The 20,243-nt window shown below is 39.0% G+C and overlaps 1 protein-coding gene across 5 annotated transcripts in view; it reads right to left on the minus strand.

Moving 5' to 3' along the window:
* Nucleotides 1-20,243, minus strand: part of Fam168a (family with sequence similarity 168 member A) — a 123,109-nt gene that overhangs the window by 41,358 nt on the left and 61,508 nt on the right. For all 5 annotated transcript variants that reach the window (XM_027407803.2, XM_035442350.1, XM_035442351.1 and 2 more), the window contains exon 2: nucleotides 1,868-1,955. In XM_027407803.2, the coding sequence (XP_027263604.1) occupies nucleotides 1,868-1,937 (70 nt within the window). In that variant the 5' untranslated portion in view covers nucleotides 1,938-1,955. The remainder of the gene's footprint in view (nucleotides 1-1,867; nucleotides 1,956-20,243) is intronic.

Raw genomic sequence — 20,243 nt, forward strand, 5'->3', positions numbered from 1 at the left:
CTATGCCTCTGAAACCTTAAGCCCCAAATTAAATAATTCTTTTATAAGTTGCCTTGGTCATGGTGTTTTGTCACAGCAATAAGTAACTAAAATGCCACACAAAAGCTGGGCACAGTAGTGTATCTGCAATCCTAGTAAGACAGAATACAGAGAGAGACATGGAATCCCTGGAAGCTTACAGGTCAAAAAGCTTGTCATATACAGTGCAGCAAAAAACCAACTTCAGACAATAGACTCTTGGAGATACCGCTATTCCTAGTCTATATAACATATATAGTAAAAACATATAAGGAGGAATTTAAAGAGAACTGGCAGAGTTCACAGCTTCCATGCTGTCAGCGGCTCTAAACTGGAACTGAACTCTCCTATTCTTCCAACTCCAATCCCACTACCAAAATTTTTGGCCACTTTTCCTCTTCACCACTTCTTTCCTACAATCAAGAATTGGCTATACATTCTTTTTGTGTTGGGGGATTGAACCCAGGACCTCTCACATGTTAGGTCTGACTTTACCAGTGAGCGATAGCCTCTAACCCTAACATACCTTGTAACCAATGTGTATATTCATAACATTACTTTATCTTGATTTCTATTCAATATTTTTGAAGGCTATGACATGCAAAATATAAACTAGAGACCTTAACATACATTTTTTTCATTCAATTCCATTGCTGAACATCATACCTACCTTTACTTATAAAGAAAAGTAACTATTATCAGATACTTAACTTTATGCCAGATATTATATGCTGCCTGCTTTACAGTAACTCATGGAAAGCCTCCCAAGTGCAGGAATTGTAGGTGTGAGCTACCATGTTTGGCTTCAAGGTAAATTTCTTGAGGAATAAAGTTAAATAGTCAGAGAATAACAACATTCCAAACAAAAGAGCAATATACATAAAAACAGAAGGGGGAAAAAAAACCACACTGGGATGTAAGAATTTTTAAAAAGATCAGTCTTTAGAATCAACCACTTGGGTTCAATTAACTAATTTTGATTCTGTGGTGTCCACATGTCTATGATTTTCTCATCTATGAAATGGTCATAATAAGCTATATTCTACGGGATTTACTTTAAAATGAAATGAGGGCCCAGAGAGATGACTCAGCAGTTAAAGGCACTTGTTAGAAAGTCTGACGGCCTGAGTTTGATTCCTGAGAACCCACATAGTAGAAGGAGAAAACCAACTCCACAAAGTTGTCCTCTGACTTCCTTGCAAGTATCAGAGTGTGGTACACACACACACACACACACACACACACACACACACACACACACAGAGAGAGAGAGAGAGAGAGAGAGAGAGAGAGAGAGAGAGAGAGAGAGAGAGAGAGAGAGAGAGAGAAATTCATTTTAAAAATAAAAGTGAAATAAGATAGTAAAAGTACCTACACCACAGGACAGGGCCATGACAGGTACTCAGTAAGTGTTAACCTCCCATTTGTTGATAATTCAATAACCTTTAACCAAGAAAGCTACTTCTGCTGGTGGGCATGTTGGCACAAACCTTTAATCCCAGCTACTCAGGAATCAGAGGCTGGTAGATCTCGGTGAATTCCAGGCCAAGCTAGTCTACATAATGAGTTCCAAGACAGTCAGAGCTAAGACCTACATAGTGAAACTCTGTCAACTCTACTATGGGACTATCACTATGGGACCCTTACTAAATACACCTTTCCAGCTTCTCAAGCTGGGCCATGGCTTTTGGAGCCCTAGAATAAAGTGTAAGTCACTCCGAAAATTAGAGCCATTCATGGAAGGAGTGAAAAAGTATAATGGAAGTAAAAACAATAAAATTCACTAAATAAATACAAGAAACTATCAAAGAATAATTGAAAAACAACAATCCATTCTTATACCACTCACCAGTGTAGGCCATGTTCTTAGGGTTGCCATAAGGAGCCCCAGGTTGCACGGGGCTGTAAACAGGGTTCATTGTGGAAGACTGAGGATCCTACAGCAAAGAGAAATAAAATAGCATTGATTATTAATTGCTAATTCCCTCTGATCATTTTCTCCTCTAAGGACTTCAGTTATGCTCAAAGGTATAGCATCATGGTATAGGAAAAAAAGGATTAAACAGAATATAATACTTTTCCCATTTTACAGATGAAGAACGACAAAACAGAGAAGTGATATAACTTGTTTAATGTATACTCAGCCACTTTAGGCTCTCAGTTTAATATTAGTCCCAGTATCCAGAGATTTGATATAAGTATAGCATTGGCCAAATCACTATTCCTCTTTGGACATCAATATCCTAATATTAAATGGATTAGTTGACTTCTAAGGTTCTTTCTATTTCTAATGATGCTAACTCACAAGCTGGAAAATGACATGTTTCTACAGTTCACCAAGGGAACCTGGGTGTCTGGTGGTGATCACTTAAGTCTGCTAGAAGGAAGGAAGGAACAGCAAATGTCTTATTCACCCCTTGTGACTACAGAGCATAAGATAAAAAGCTACTAACAACTTGACAGGAAAAAAGGAGGAATTTCATTACATCTATTTATGTACTCATGCACATGCTACAGTGTCATGTGGCGGTCGGAGGACAACTTGCAGAAACTGGTTCTCCCATTATGTGTGTGTGCCCCAGGGACAAAACTCAGGTTTTCTACCTACTGAGCCATCTTAATGCTCCCCAAAGGGGAAATTGATGCCATTGAACATCTTAATGCAAAAAAAGAAACATGGCCAAGACTTCTTGCCAAATTTACTCAAGGGAAGAAAATAAACTTGAAATTTGTGTGCAATAACTATCACCTGCACAAGAGCTCTTAATGAAGGACATTCTCCATTCTGATTAATGGAAACCCTGTCATTAAGCCCTATTAACCAGCCAATTTGTCCCATCTTGTTTAGAGAGTCATATCTTACACATAAGCTGACACATGTTTGAATATATCCAGATATATTACTTCCACACCATAAAAATCAAGCAATTCTCTCCTAACTAGGTTTACGTGATAGATAGGCAATTTTTTAGGTCATTAACTTCTGCTGCACCCCAGGATAGAGAACAAGTTAAATGCTGAAGGCAGGCAGTGAACATCTGGTTCAATGACAGTGGCTCTGTGACTAATTAGGTCTGTCCAGGATTCTGAAGTAAGAGGTGGAGAATTGATTGGTTCCCAAGGATAGAACGATAGTCCCATCAGATAGGCAAACAGGAAATGCCACTGGCAAATTTCATAATCTAGAACTTTCATAAATCTACCCAATGCAAAGCCCTGGCAAAAAATACCAGGATTAACAGGGTCAATACACTCACCTACAAATTGAAGGGATAACTTGAGGATTTATGTTAAAAGAAGGGATGTGTATTTTCAGCTCAACTTAGCAAAAAAACATTTTCACAACCAGCGCTGAAAATTAACTCTGATGTTAAACTTACTTGCTAACTGTAAAATGACATGCAGATGTAAACAATATGTGACAATGGTGCTTCTGTGCACATAATACAGATGACTGCTTGAACACTTTTCCCTAACATAGACCTTCTTCTCCGTAACCAGTTCTCTGCCTAATAAGTCAGTGTTATGTAAGACTGTTAAAATGCTGCCGTGGCTTGACTGTAGTATCCACTAAAAAGCATGTGTATGAAACTTAATGACCACTATAACAATAGTAAGAGATCTCGGGAACTGATTAATTCTGCTACATTAGGAGGGGGTTCCTCATAAAAGGATAGATGTGTTCTTTCTCCTACCTCTTGTTTTGTCTTCTGCTCTTCTACCACAGAATGGCACAGCAAGAAGGCCCTTGCCAGACACCTGCACCTTATTACTGAACTTCCCAACTCCAAGCCCATGAGCACATAAATTTCTTCTTTTTATAAATTATCCAATCTATGGCACTGTTTTAGCAGCATGAAACAGACTAAAACATGTGCTGGGCTACACAACTGGCCCTACAAACATCTGCACATTCTCCTACTGAGAACACACCCTGTGCTGCTTATTGGACAAAATGTGTAATGTTTTCATAATCAAAGAAACTCATCAGCTGTGAAACAGATCTCCTGCTGCTCCAAAATGAGAACTACAGACAGACATAGGAGACCATGACATGGACATAACAACATCAATTCAATCCCAACCAGTAACTGGCAGAGAAGACATCTGCCAGGGTCTAATATTTGGAACAAGCCAAGTATGGTGATGCAAAGCTGTATTCCCCAAACTGAAAAACCTAAGGCAGGAGGATTGCTGTGAGTACAAGGCCTGCCTGGGATACACAGTAAGACTCTGTCTCAAAAGTAAACAAACAAAAAATTGAAATAAGACTACTATAGCCACTTCCAGGGCACTGCTAAGATCAGAGTTCCTAGTTTCCAAGGGATTATCCTTTGCAACAGAATCTGTATACTGCTCATGATTTCAGGGACAGACTGAAAATCATCAGCTAAAATCACAAGTTCTATTGTCAAGCAGATTCAGGTTCTACACATCAACCACAGGCAAGTTTCCTAACCATTCTGAGCCTTAGTTTCCTCTAGTCTCAAAATGAAAAAGAACTATATAAAAGGTTGTTTGTTTGTTTGTTTGTTTTGATTGTCTGACACAGGATTTCTCTGTGAAGCAGCCCTGACTTTCTCTGACTTTCATTCTGTAGACCAGGTTGGTCTCCAACTCAAGAGATTCACCTGCCTCTGCCTCCCAAGTGCTGGAATTAAAGGCATGTGCCACCACTGTCCAGCTAAAAGTTTTTTTTTATTGAGGTAGAATTCATGCATAGCAAATTTTACTTTTTAGAAATATAGATCTAAGCCTAAAAAATGTATTCAATTATACAAATAACTACAATGCCATAATCAAGATGTAAAGACTTTTTTTTTTATCACTTTCAACTATATCTTTTTGGCCAATCCCCTGCCTTATTCCCAATTCCTGACAGTAACACATCTATTTTTGTTGTTGTAAGGATTTTCTTTATACACTAGGTATCTATATACACAGTTCTTTATTAAATAGTTAATTAACTGGCATTATTCTTATTTAAGATGAGACTAAAAGAACTACTGAGAAAAAACCATTATAAAAATTGACCAACTGTACATTTTTTTTGAACCTTCATCTTTTTCTAGATGGACAGTCTAAAACAGTCCTACCCAATAAAACATCATGTACTGGCAGAAATATCAAAGATTTATTTATTTATTGTGTGTAGTATGTGTGCCTGAATGAGTTTATGTGCACCACGTGAGTGTAGGTGCTCACAGAGGTCAGAAGGCATAGGATCCCCTGGAACTAGAACTACAATTGTGAGCTGCCAGATATGGGTGCTGGGAAACAAATCCAGGTCCTCTGAAAACAGTAAGTGCTCAGAATTGCTCAGCCATCTCTCCAGCCCCAATGTATCAGCTAGGAGTGTACTAAAAGATAGAGCCTTTCATAGCATGCACAAGGCTTTGGATTTGAGTTTGTGTATCACATACCCTTCTACAACCTTGTACTGAGAGGGAGGGAGGGAAAGATCTTATACCTTATATTGGCTATTAAGCTCCTCAATGCAACTTGAGAGGATAAGAGAGTTTTAGTTTTATTTAATAATTAAATATTGACATTTATTCAGAATAGTATTTTGTTCAGAAAATATATTTTACAAAAGTAGCATTAGATCATACTTGAAAGGTTCCTTATATGTCTAAGTGTTTTCCACTATATCATTTCATAACTACAAATAAAAGAATTCAAGAGTTTGAAGTAACCACATTTAGCTAAATGAACTGATTCCATTTTACAGATGAAAAGTGAGTCTGGGAAAGGGCAAATTAACCATGCAAGACCACAAAGCAAACAGAGGGTAGAATTTAGAATAGCACCCAAAAGAATCAAAGACTTAAGAGCTAAAAATATAAATCCATTAGAAGCACTGGGAGGAAGATGGGGGAATATACCTCCATAATCTTTGATTGGCAATAATCTCCCAGATATGCTATGATAGCAAGGGACGATAAAGTGGATTTAAGTAAACAATTTTATTGCATTATTATTAGTTTTTGTTTTGTTTTAGGAGGAACCACCAGCCAGTGTGGTGGAATACCCCTGCAATCCAAGTAACTCAAGAAACTGAGGAAAGAGGATCTCAAGTTCCAGGCTAGATTGGGCTACATATATAATATGACATTATGTTCAAAACAACATAAAAGTCAGGCCTGGTGGTACAGAACTATAATCTCAACTACTTGGGAGGCTGAGGCACTAGGATCACAAGCCATCCTGGACAACAAGAGTTAAGTTCAATGCCAGCTCTGGCAAGTTAATGAGACCCAGGCTCAGAAAGTAAAAAAGAGGGCTGGGGATATAACTCAGTGGTAGAGTACTTGCCTGCCTTGCTTGATGCCTAAGGTTCAATCTCTGTACTACGAACAAAACAAGGACACCATCAAGAAAAGTAAAAACACAAATTACAGGATGAAAGAAAAATTTCAAATTATGTTTGTTTCTTGCCTTTTTCTTTGCTATAGGACCTCAGGTATCCCAGGCTGACAGGCCTCAAAGAGACTTTGTATCATGCTTGAACTCCTAATCTTCCTGCCTCTATAACGCAAGTGTTAGAGTAACAGGTGGATACCACCATACCAGGTTTTCAAATTGCAGATCTAATATAGGACTTGCATTTAGAATGTGTGAAAAATTTACATAGTTCAATAGTAAAAAATTATATATTTTAGCCCTAATTTTTAAATGTATTTATTATATGTGTATGAATGTTTTGCCTGAATGTCTGGTGCCTGCAGAGATCAGAAGACATTGGATCTCCTGGGAATGGAGTTAAAGGTATTGTAAGCCATCATGTTGGTGCTGGGAATCCAACCTTCGAGAGCAACAAAGTGCCCTAACTATGGAGCCATCTCTCCAGCACAAGGCAACCTAATTTTTCAGGTGAATGGAGACTCTAGTTCTGCTAAGATTACAAATAGCAAATAAGCATGAAAAGGTGCAAATCAAATCACACTGAAATGCTACATCAACCAGGACGGCTGTACTAAAAAAGGTAGGAGGGTGGGATATGACTCAGTTGTTAAGAGTGTCTAATATGCAAGAAACCTGGGCACTATAGAAGCTGGGTATGTGTCATACAGTGGTAAGTACCTTCCAAAATGAAGCGAAGAACAGAGAGGTTCATGGGACTAGGGAAGTAAACAAACTTCATTGGTCTGGGAAAGTAGGAATTTGCAAAATTCATAAGAGTGCTTCTCAAGAGTTACATAGCAGTAAACAACTGCTGGGGGAGGAGAGTGACACTGCAGAAAGGTGTCTCTCAGAGTTCCTGCAAGTTGTGCAAAGAAGTCCACAGACACTGCTTTCCTGAGTTGTCACCGGTGTGGAGGTGGGCTTTTTAGTGATTCAACAGTCCCTGACTCTCCCACTTCTCTCAGTATCTTCTCACTTTTACTACTCTAAGTAATACCAATAAACTCAGCGATTTACCAACTTCAATTCTGATGCAAATCTCTAATTTGGTCTGTAGTGAATTCCTCATCTGGAGTGAGTAGATGTGTGTGTCATGTCTCTCCAGAAAAAGTTGTCCTATAAGTGTGATGGCATGTATGTCATTCCAGTACTCAGGTGGTAGAGGCAGGATAGGCAATTCAAGGTCAGTTTCTATTACAAAATAAATTTGAAGACAACTGGGCCATAAAAACACTAGATCTTGGTATGCTGGCAAACCTATAATCCCAGTCCTCAGGAAGAACCCAGAGAATTAAGAATTCAAGACCAGCCTGAGCTACATAGTGAGACCTGTCTTGAACGAACAGAAGAATATGAAAAAAATGACTATACTTATTATTATCTTCCCCCACCCCTGCCATATAGATGTTTTTTGTTTTTTGTTTTTTTAAGACAGGGTAACCCTGACTGGTATCAAATTTGAAACAATTCTTTTACTTCAGCATCCCAATTGATAAAATTGATAGTTTTTCTTAAATATAGCATAGACAAGCACATTAATCTCTTCAGGGGAGTTGAACATCATATGCAAAATCTTTGACATGGTATACAAGAGCCTTTAGCTCTAACTTGAAGCTTAGAAAACTAAAATTTTAAGTTCCCAAAAAGACCTGGTACCCAGTTTAAGCTTCACTGCCTTATACTTACTGTTTTTTTTTTAATTTATGTGTATGTGTGTGTGTGAATATGTATATGTGCAAGATGGTTCTCTCAGAGGCCACAAGAAGGTGTTGGATTCCTAGAGGTAGCATTACAAGTGGTTGTGAGCTGCTTGACATGAGTACTAGGAATTGAATTCTAGTCCTCTGGAAGAGCTGCAAGTATGATTAACCACTGAGCCATCTCTCTATCTCCTGACTTTCTTCCTCCATGCAAGTTTTCTGATATAAACTTGACAGAAATACAGCAGTGAATAAGAACAACAAAAATTTTTGTTTACATTCTAGTTGAGAAGGGAATGGAAGAATTTTTTTAAAATAAAATCTATAGTATATCAGATGGTTATAGAGAGGTGCAATAAAAAATCAAACATAGGTGAGGAGTCCTGAGGACAGAGGTTGCAATTTTAAGAGTGATAGGAAGAGAAAGTGTTACTGAGTGATATCTGAGCAAAGACCTGAACAATTTGAAGGACCAAGTCATGTCAGATTCTAACAGAAGTTGTCCAAAAACAAAAAAATAGCAAATGAAAATTCCCTGCAGTGGAAGTACATTTGAGATACAGCTTGGAGGTGAAACTGTCAGGTAGAAGACAGGAAGAATAGGAATTAAAATCAGACAGGCAACATATTGGTCTTGCGGGCCAATATGAAGACAGTATGATGGTTAATTTTAGGTGTTAATTTGTCTGGATTAGGAAATACCCAGAGGGCTGATGAGACGGCTCAGCAGGTAATGGCACTTGCCACACTTAACAACCTGAGTTTATTCAATCCCAGGACCCACATAAAAGTAGAAGAGAACCAACTCTGCAAAGTAGCCTTCTGACTTACACACACCCTGTAGCACGAGTACTCACATATGCAATAAGCAAATCTATAAATAAATAAAAACAAAAAGGAATACCTAGAAACTTGGTAAAACATTATTTTAGTTATGACTTATTAAAAAAAGATTCATTTTATATGTATGAGTATTTTGCCTGCATATATGTATATGTATGCATGTATGCCACATGCATGCTTGGTGTCCACAGAAGTCAGAAGATAGCATCAGATCCCACGAAACTGGAGTTGCAGCTGGTTGTAAGCCACTATGTGGGTGCTAGAAACCAAAACTGGGTCCCCTGCAAGAGCAAGATGTGCTCTCAACTACAGCCATCTCTCAAGCCCAAGTAATTGAGTGTCAGGCAGGGAAGATCAGCTTAGTGTGAGAAGGCACTATCCAACTGACTGGCCAGGAAAAACAATGCAAAATTGGAACAGAATTTTTTTTTCTGCTGCCATGGACATCAGAACTCCAGGCCATCTGGCCTCTGTACAACAGAATTCAAGCCATCACCTTCCTCAAACCCTCAGGATATGCAAATGCAATGCTTCCTCTTTATACTGAGCTCTCTACTCAAATGTTACCTGATCAGAAATACCTTCTTCAAGCACATCTAAAGTAGCTTCTAAACAGGTGGTAATCCCTGTTTTACCTTTCTTAATGATACTTATCTTTGTTGGATTTTGCTACTATAACAGAATACCTGAGACTGAGTTATGTAAATTGAACAGAAATTTCCATAGGGAGTAAGACACTACTGGGTGCTCATCTTGGGCTCAACAAGCACTGGTGAGCCAATCTGCAGAATGTGAGAGATAACACAAGTGCTAAGACTTTTCTCCTGATAAAGCTGGGTTTTAGTCCTAGACTTCCACAACAAAGATGTTAGACATAATACAAAAAGGTAAAACTTTTGGAATAGCTAAAGTTTCTCCATGAAAATGATCAAAAAGATGCCGGCAAGATCGGTCAATGGATAAAGTCAACTGCCACCAAGCCTGACAACCTGAGTTCAATCCCTGGAACTCATAGTGGAGGGAGAGAACCAACTCCCACCAGTTGTCCTCGGACCTCCAAATTCATACCATGGCATGTTCCCTCCTAAAATAAACTGAATGTAATTAATTTTTTAAATAATCAAAGGGGGATGAATATGTAACTCACTGATAGTATTTGTCTAACATGTTCAAGGCCCTGAATTTTTTTTAAAGATTTTATTTATTTATTTTGTATACAACATTCTGCTTGCATGTATATCTGCATACCAGAAGAGGGTACCAGATCTCATAACGGATGGTTGTGAGCCACCATGTGGTTGCTCGGAATTGAACTCAGGACCTTGGAAGAGCAGTCAGTGCTCTTAACCTCTGAGCCATCTCTCCAGCCCCAAGGCCCTGAATTTAACCCTATTTGGGGGGAATATTGTGAGACAATCCAGTTAGGTGGATCAGGCAGAAGCTGATCAGTTCTGCTCCATGAAATGCAATGGAAATGCCCTGTCGACCTTCTGGGAAGGCTGCTAAATTGAATAACATTGGCTTAAGACATAGTCTTTTCTGCTTTCTCCCCAGACTCTTTCCTGCTGCCTAGAATGAGACCATGATAACTGGAGTTCAGCAGCCTTCTTTTCCTTGAGGTGACCCTGAGAATAGATGCCTTGAGCCAAGAATAGCAGAAGCAGCTTTGAGTTGGTGGAAGAACCATTTCAGCCCTGAACCACATACTTCTGTACTTCTTATGCATGAAAAAATTAACCTTATACTTAAATTTTTAAAATTACATTTTATTAGTGGAGGGGAGAGGCGCATGACGCAGCATGAATGTAGAAGTCAGAGGAAAACTTAAGTCAGTTCTTTCTTTCCACCTTGTAGATCCTGAACAATCTCACTGACCCCAAATACTGTACTTTTAAAATTAATTCATTCCCTGTGGGATTTTTTCACATTTATTTATTCTTCATTCATCTGTTTATTTTGTATGGGGTTGCAGGTGCATGTATCTATATGTATGTGGAGGTAAGAGAACAACTTGTGAGAGTCTGGCTCATTCTCTCCACCATGTGGGCTCTGAGGACTGACAACAAGCACCTTTACCCACGATAAAAAAAAATCATCTAGCTGGCTCCAAATCATGTATTTTTAAGCTTTTATTTTCCAGATTTCTGTCTTATGTAGCTAAACCTAATCCTACTTAATAAGAGGAATCCTACTCAATGAGAGGAACACAGAAAAGTTTCAAAAGAATGTCATTTGATCTGGGTGACAGGAATTCTACATGGAGAATAAATAGGAAAAGGAAAGACCATCTGTGAAATCACACCACAAGAGAACAATCAGAGAATATTGAGTAGTTCTGTAATGCATAGAACCTGAAGAAAATCATCACAAAAGATATTAACATTCATGTCCCCATTTCACAGTTGTGTCCACTCTGGTCTTAGAAGATCTGAAAGGCCAGATTCAGCTTGGCTACATGACATTATGGTCCCAGAGCTCTCTGAACAGCTCTGAACTCACTGCAGCTGGTAGCCTGATTATCTTCTCCCTGCAACACTTTACATACAGAGATCAAGTAACTGTATGTGCTTCATACTTACTACTAAATTCTTAGAAAAAATCCTGACATAAAAACATGTTTGGTAGGGCTGGAGAGATTCTGAGATCCTGAGTTCAATTCCCAGCACCCACATGATGCTAATCATCTTTTTTTTGTTGTTCATTTTTGTTTTTTGAGACAGGGTTTCTCTGTGGTTATGGAGGCTGTCCTAGAACTCGCTCTTGTAGACTAGGCTGGTCTCGAACTCACAGAGATCCGCCTGCCTCTGCCTCTGCCTCCCGAATGCTGGGATTAAAGGCGTGTGCCTTTAGCACCACTGCCCAGGTGGTGCTAACCATCTTAATAGGACCTGATGCCCTCTTCCGGCACGCAGGTATACATGCAGAGCACTCATACATAAAATATAAATAAAATAAAAAATATTTGTTGGGTGGATGGATAAATAAAATGAATAAAAAGAAACCTTTTATTGGAATTTAACGGTCCAGTTTTATTTATTTGTTTGTTTATCTCTGTTTTGAGGCAGGGTTTCACTACGTAGTCTTGGCTGGTCTAGAACTCAATTTATAAACCAGGCTGGCCTTAAACTCACATATCTACCTCCTTCTGCCTCCCAAATGGTAGGGTTACAGGTGTATGCCATCACACATGGCTTCAATTTCATTTTAGACATTAACCTTTTTCTTACTAAACTGAAGAAAATTCAGTTCCAGTAGTTTTTTCCTCAGTTCCATCAGTATGATTCACAAAGAAGCCCAGATTTTATAGAGACTGCCTGTTTCTATTGTTTTTTTAAAAAGATTTTATTTATTATGTATACAACATTCTGCTTCCATGTATATCTGCACACCAGAAGAGGGCACCAGATCTCATAACGGACGGTTGTGAGCCACCAAGTGTTTGCTGGGAATTGAACTCAGGACCTCTGGAAGAACAACGGGTGTTCTTAACCTCTGAGCCATCTCTCCAGCCCCATGTTTCTATTGTTTTGTCAAATGTAATCAGACTACACATTAGGTTTCTACATTTTAACTTTCACTCTAGAAAATGCTCTAATTTGAAAGATGAAATGGAGAGTTCAGACTTCTAAGAATCTGCCAAAAGGATCTCAATATGGAAACAACTTTTACACTTAACAGAAAGATCTATTCATGCAAAAACTCAGCCATGAGTTTTGACTTTTGTGTCTGCCTATAAAGAAGATGCTCATCTGCAAAATGTCAAATTCCAACCACCACAGTACTTAGCCCATTAAGATAGCTTTAAAAATGGCTTTTTAGCTAATCAAAACCACATCAAGGGGCTGGGAAGATGAAAAGATGCAAGCATATAGACCTGAGTCTGATTCTAAAAACCAAATAAAAAGCTGGGCATGGCCACACATGCATCTATAAACCCAATGCTACAGACATGGATAAATGCAAAGACAAGAGGAGCACCAGGGCTCGATGATCAGATGATCACCAGTCTAATTCCAGGCTCAGTGAGAAAACCTGTCTTAAAAGAATAAAGGGAAGAGTGATAGATTGACCAATATACCTATGGTATCCATACACAGGCATGGACACATGTATCTCTCTCTCCCAATCCCAAACACACAGGGAAACACAACTAACTGCTTATATAGCAAATGCTTTTGCAAATGATTAAAAAAAAAAAAAAGTGGGCTTTTGACTTTTTAAAAAGTGTGAACAGATTCTACACAGAGCCTCTCTAAATACAGAATTAATTATTCATTAGAACAAAAACAGACTGGCAAGCTGCCTCAGCAGGTAAAGGCACTGCTGCCAAACCTGACAAGCTGAATTTGATCCCAGGAACCCATATGGTATAAAGAGAAAATCAATTCCTAAAAGTTGCCCTCTGACTGTCACACATGCATCATAGTGTGCACGTTCACATACTAAGTTAATAAATACAAAAACATTTAAATGGTACAGAAGTACTTAGGATTTACCACGTGCTAATTCTTTTGTTTAAAGGAGCTCATCTTTTATTGGGGAAACATGTACATAAGTAAGACTTACTATAATACAGTTGCTGTAATACAGCATAGTGCTTGTAACTCAGATTTCATTTTCTTTGGTGGAAGGATCAAGAAAAGCCTCCACAGTGTAGCATTCTGAGTTTGTAAGCCAAATATAAGAGTTAATAATGATCTTTTTGCAGATAACTTTTAAAAAGTTTAAGGCCCCACATCTGTTTAAGGCCCCACACTGTAGAAAGCTAAGTACTCAAAAACATAGCATTATACTGTTTTGCAACTCAGACATATGTATAAATTATCAATTGAATGAACAAAAAAGTGAATGATGGACACATGTGAACCTTGAACGTAGTATTGCTCTAGTCACTAGGTAACTCAGAGTTGAATTTGCTTCTAATCCTTAGTAATGGACAAGAACAGGTACTAAATTTACTCTGGCTTCATTTACTAGGTCATCTTTGTTTTCCCTTCACTGCTATTTATTTTAGCTCCTATTATGTATTTCTGTTGAGACAGGGTCTCTTCATGTTGTCTAAGTTGGCCTTAAACTCATGATTCCCCTGCCTCCGCCTCCTAAGTAACTTAACATTTCAGGCATGTGCCACCATACCCAAGTTATCATGCTATTTTATGATAGGATCTCACTATTCACTTATTTATGATCAGATTTCACTATTTGGCCCAGGCCTTAAAAAATTCAGGATTTTCCTCATGTGGTCTATCCAGTGCTTGATGGTAAGCATGTGCTACCACACATGGCTACCCCGCTAGCTTAGGCAGTTTATTATTGTTGGCACGTGCATGCATATATAATATGTCTGCCTGTATGCCCATATATAGGGCACATATCTATGTGTGTGTAAGTGGAGGCCAAAAATAGACAATCTGAGTCTTCTTAGATCATGTTCCACTTTATTAAAGCGTGGTCTCTCCATGAACCCAGAGCTCACCAATTCTGGTTAGTTTAGTTAACCACTGCTGTAGTCTGAATGTAATTGGTCCCCACAGCTCATAGGGAGTGGCACTATTAGGGGGTGTGACTGGTTGAAGTAGGTATGGCCTTGCTGGAGGAAGTATGTCATTTGGGGGTAAGGGGCTTTGAGGTCTCTTCTGCTTTAGTTAGTTTCACGTGGTGTGACACTCAGTTTACTTGTGTACTGTGGATCAAGATGTAGCAGCTCCTTCTCAGCCTGTACACAGCCATGCTCCCCACCATAATGATAATGGACTAAACCTCTGAAACTGTAAGGTGCCACGCCATCTCTGTCTCCCCATGAAAGCCAGCTTGTCTTTTCTTTTGTTTGTTTTTTGTTTTGTTTTTTTTAAAGACAGGGTTTCTCTATATAGCCCTGGCTGTCCTGGAACTTACTTTGTAGACTAGGCTGGCTTTGAACTCAAGGAGATCTGCCTGCCTCTGCCTCCCACATGCTATGCTTAAAGGCGTGCACCACCACCTCTCGGGTATGATGGCCCAGCTTTATAACAGGTTTAAAGAACCCTAACTCCAATCCTTATGCTTGCATATCATCCACTAAGCCATCTCATCAGCCCAGAGGAAGTGTACGCAAAAAGTTAATTTCCTTTAAGAAAAAGGATACAAATATAAAATGTAACCACCACTGCCCTGCCGGCCATAAGGCTTCTGAAGCCAGCACTTCACCTGCTGATCCATCTCACCAGCAAACTTCACTGTTTCTAGGATTTCTACTGATGGTTTAAAGTGAAACCAAACCTCACAAACAAGCCAACAGTAAAGATCTCGTATTTTGCCCCTGAGCGCTAATAAAAGAGAGGAGGTCTCTACTTCATGAAAGCTCTACTCTTCAAAGGGCACCTTCTTTTAGGCCTCCACATGTGTGGCCATGGTGGTTCATACCATGTTGGTCTATACACTGCCCCTGATCTAACAATATCTCTTTTTTTATTTACCTACTACACAAATGCAAGTGTTGGAGGAAAACAGCTCATTTTTTACAATATTACCTGAGTAAAGGTGACCAAAATTTAGTGGTACTGAACTACTCAAAACACTAGGAAATTTTGCTTGTTTTATGTTTGTTTGCTTATGGACTTTTTAATGATAAAAATATACATGAGTTACAATTTCAACCATTTTATTTTATTGAGGCCTTGCTATGTAACCTAGATTGTCCTCAAACTCAGAGTCTTCCTGCTCAGCTTCCTGAAGCACATGCCACCACACCCAGTCAGTTAAACTAATACATGGCTCAGAAGAACTAGGGATGTAGTTCTGCAGCAGAGCCCTTGTCTACCATGCACAAGGCCCTGAACTGGATCCCCAACACAAAGAGGAATAGAAAAAAAAAAAAAAAAAAAAAAAAAAAGCTCAGTAAGCATTAAGTATATTTGTTGGTTGTATAGCCATTACCATCATCCATCTCCAAAAGTCATCTTAGCAACATGACTCTTTAAATCATTAAATACTTAACTTTCCATCATCCCCTCTTTACGTAGTCCCAGGCAACCACAATTCAACTTTTCGTTTGTGTGAATTCGGCTATTCTAGTAATGTCATACAAGAATCATATATTACTTATCCTTATGTAATATTTATCCTTATGTGACCAGCTTACTTTATTTAGCATCACATCTCCAGAGTTTACCCACGTTGTAGCACAAAAATTTTAAGCTAGGAGGTTGAGACAGAATCTTGGTGTTCTCAAATTTACTATCTTCCTGTCTTAACTTCCCAGAATTACATAAATGTGCCACCACACCCAGCTAAAACACTTGTTTTTAATACCTATCAGACTTCTATTTTCTGGTAAAGGTGATCATAAATTATAAAGCTTACCATTATAAAATAATAGATAAAATAAAAGCTCACTGCAGGATTTTTCCTCTTCCTAGTGTCTTTGAGAATTCCAGATTGATTTGGTAAATACAATAGCACTTGTAAACAAATCATTTAGACAGAATATCCTGCTATTATAACAGATGGTTGTGAGCCACCATGTGGTTGCTGGGAATTGAACTCAGGACCTCTGGAGAACAGTCAGTGCTCTTAACCTCTGAGCTATCTCTCCAGCCCATAAAATAATTTTTTTAAAAGACTCTTGTTATAGGGTATAATGTCTATGAGCCTGATCCTGTTTGTGACTCTTTTTTTTTTTTTTTTGAGACAGGGTTTCTCTGTGGCTTTGGAGGCTGTCCTGGAGCTAGCTCTTGTAGACCAGGCTGGTCTTGAACTCACAGAGATCCACCTGCTTCTGCCTCCTGGGGGCTGGGATTAAACGCGTGTGCCACCAACGCCCGGCACCTGTTTCTGACTCTTAAGTACTGTGATTGTGGTCAAGAGCCCCTATGCCAAGACCTTGGAATCAGAATTTAAAAAGGCAAACTCTCTCTGATAATTCTGAACCCAATGGCCTGAAATAATAAAAGTCCAAACTTTATTTTGATACCCAGTACCCTGCATGACCCAAAGTATCTCTCTCTTCTTTCCATTTTCTACTCTTTAGGCCTCACTCAATTTGTTCTCTGCTGGCCTGCCCCACAGGAGGTAGGGGAAAAGTGTTTGTTATGGCAGATAAATCTGCATCTATGCTGTCCAAGAGAAAGAAAGAGTATTTGCTACATGTAGTTACTGAATATTTGAAATGTAACTATTGGCTACTGTACTGAAGAGCATATGGCTAGAGCACTGGATAAGCTCCTAAAGAAAAAGGAAATAATAAAAACAAAAAGTCCATGTAACTTTTTTCTTACATGTTACAGATGTGTGTTCATTCCCTTAAGAAATATTTATTGCTTAAGATGGGCCAGGAATGCACTATTTCAAGCATTGGGAAACATCCTTGATCTTAGAAGCTTATGTTGGTTGTGGATAGGGTATTAAAACATATTCAGTAGGGAATGTGTAAAATCCAATATGAAAAGGCTACACAGCATCTGTTCTGAATGACTATCCTAATCATAGAAAAGTTCATTGAGTTGTATTTGGGGCTAGTTAATTTCAGTGTGTGAATTTTTTCATTTGCAATGGTTTTTATAATAAAGTTTTAAATTTTAAATTTGAGGGAAAAGAAGCAGCTTATATTCTAATGAATCAGAATAGTGTAATACTTAAAAGTATTAAGTATTAAATCTCAGGTTCTCATTCTAGCTCTTCTGCTAACCACCTAATCTTACTGTCTTTATAAAGTCAGCCTGTCTCAGGTATTGCAGTGTAATAAAAAAAAGATTAATACCATGCCTAAATTTCTTCTTCTGTAAAAGATCATAGCTTGATTTTGCAAGTACCGGGATTACAGACATGCACTATCAGGTCTGGCGGTAGTCACAACTTACTTGTTTGAGACAGACTTCTCATTATGTAGACCAGGCTGAAACTCAGAGATCCACCTGCCTCTGCCCTTCCTATGCTAGGATTAAAGGCAGAGCCAACATAACTAGAAGAATCACAGTTTCTAAGAGTACCTCTTCAAGTGCCCTTATGTAGTCATTGTTATTACCAATACCATTGTATAGAGAGGAGAACTGAGGCTCAGATTAAAGGAAATATCTAAGGTTATACTGCTAGTGTCTGAGATACTGGGAAGATGGTTTAGTGGTTAAGAGCACTGCCTGCTCTTCCAGAGGATCGGTTCAATTCCCAGCACCCACATGTAACTGTCTGTAACTCCAAGCGCAAAGATCTGATAACCCCTTTTGGCCTCTGCAGGCACCAGGCATACATGCATGCAGGCAAAGCATCCACACATATAAAAATAAATTAATTTTTAAAAAATAATGAACTGATCTTAGAGTAAAATCCAGACCTGTCTGAGTCTATTATGGGACCCTTGTTTAAAAGCAATTCCTCCCTGCAGTGAAAGACGAAGTGCCTCTTTTCATATAAGCTTCCCTTCTTAACACTGAGATCTAAGTTCAATATGACTCTACAAGCTGGGTTAATGGGTTAACTGAAAGAGTTCAACATACAGGCCATTAGCCCATTTGACCACTTTCACATGTACTGTTACCCTCTACTCACTAAATAGTTTTACTCCAAGACCTCTCTACAGGCTGAGCACAGAACACAGGTATTTATCAAAGTCAACAAGCCTCAAACACCAGGAAGGATAGATAAATTATACACCAATCCCAGCAATACATTTCCACATACTGTACAAACATCCATAATACAAAAAGCCATATTATTAATAGGAACTGCTTCATATGCTGATAAGCCACATGTGCAGCCACTGATATAACTGTCTCTGTGCAATATAATCAATGTATACGTAAGTGTCCAAAAAGGGCTTACCTATACCCTATATACAGAAATAGAACACTGAATAATCCAGTCCAACAGTATTATTATGTAGATACAGGAATGAGGGACTTGAGTAGGAAAGAAGCTTACCCGTGCTCATAAACAAATCAAAGGGCAGAGTTGAGATCAGACCTCAGGAGCAGGCTGACTACAGACTTGAGTATTAAGTGTGTAGGAAGGAAATCTGTGAAAAATCTTATCATTTGTGAACAAATACCTGGAAATGGCTAAGAACACCCACATTTATGCAACTTTCCCTCACAGGCTTATGTTCTGAACACCCAGTTCCAGCTTATGATTTCATTTTGAAGCTTGTGGAGTTTTCAGAAGTGTGTCACAAGGAACAGGTCTTTGAAGATGATCTCCATCTCCAGTCCCAGACTGCATCCTCTGCTTCCTATCAGTGCCATGTGAACAGCACTGCCTCACAATCCTGTTGCCATGGGGCCTTAGGGCCACCACTGCCACCAAGCTTTCTTTGTCACTGATAATGAACTGATAAGATAAATACAATAAATGAGAAAACAAATCTTCCTCCCTTAAATTGCTTGCGAAATACTCCATCACAACAGGAAAGGTAGCTAACAGACACTAACTGTAAGTAGAAGACCCTTCTTATGGAAGCAGCCCTCCCATCTACCACCACTGCCTGATCAAAAGCTTCCAAATGTTTACCTCAAGAAACTGGAAAATATGCTGAAGCAATGGTTCAGAGGAGCCACGTTTGATTCCCAGTACTCACACTGGGGGACTAACAACTGCCTATAACTACAGTTCCAGGGGATCAGATGCCCTGCAGGTACCTGCGCTCACATGTACATACCCAAACAGAGAATTAAAAATAAAAAGTAAGGCCGGACGTTGGTGGCACACGCCTTTAATCCCAGCACTCAGGAGCCAGAGGCAGCCGAATCTCTGTGAGTTCGAGGCCAGCTTGATCTCCAGAGCGAGTGCCAGGATAGGCTCCAAAGCTACACAGAGAAACCCTGTCTCAAAAAACCAAAATAATAATAATAATAATAATAATAATAAAAAGTAAAAACTCACTATGCAGCTTTGACTATCTTAAAACTCACTATGTATACCAGGTTAGCCTTGAACTCAGTGATTAAACCAGCCTCTGCCTTCCCAGTGATAACGGTGTGTGCCATCACACTGGGGGGGGGGGATGATTAAAAAAAGAAAAGAAACAGGAAAATCATGATCAGTCATGGACCTCTGGAATCGTTCAAGAATACCAAAGCTACGCCATCATAGCACCACTAGCCCATTCATGAAGCCAGTCAAGAGATTGGTGAAGTATTCAATGAAACCAGAAAAAAAAAAAAAAAAAAAAAGCTACAGAAGTCAATGGAAACTACTCCGGGACCAGCACATCCAATGTAGCTTCACAGGGGAGCTGGGAAAACTGAAGCCAGGAGCCTCCTGGACCAGAAAAGGAGAACTACCAGTGAGGAGCCTGGTGACACAGAC

This window comes from Cricetulus griseus, chromosome 3 (assembly GCF_003668045.3).
Source record: "Cricetulus griseus strain 17A/GY chromosome 3, alternate assembly CriGri-PICRH-1.0, whole genome shotgun sequence".
In the NCBI taxonomy this organism is placed as follows: Eukaryota; Metazoa; Chordata; class Mammalia; order Rodentia; family Cricetidae; genus Cricetulus; species Cricetulus griseus.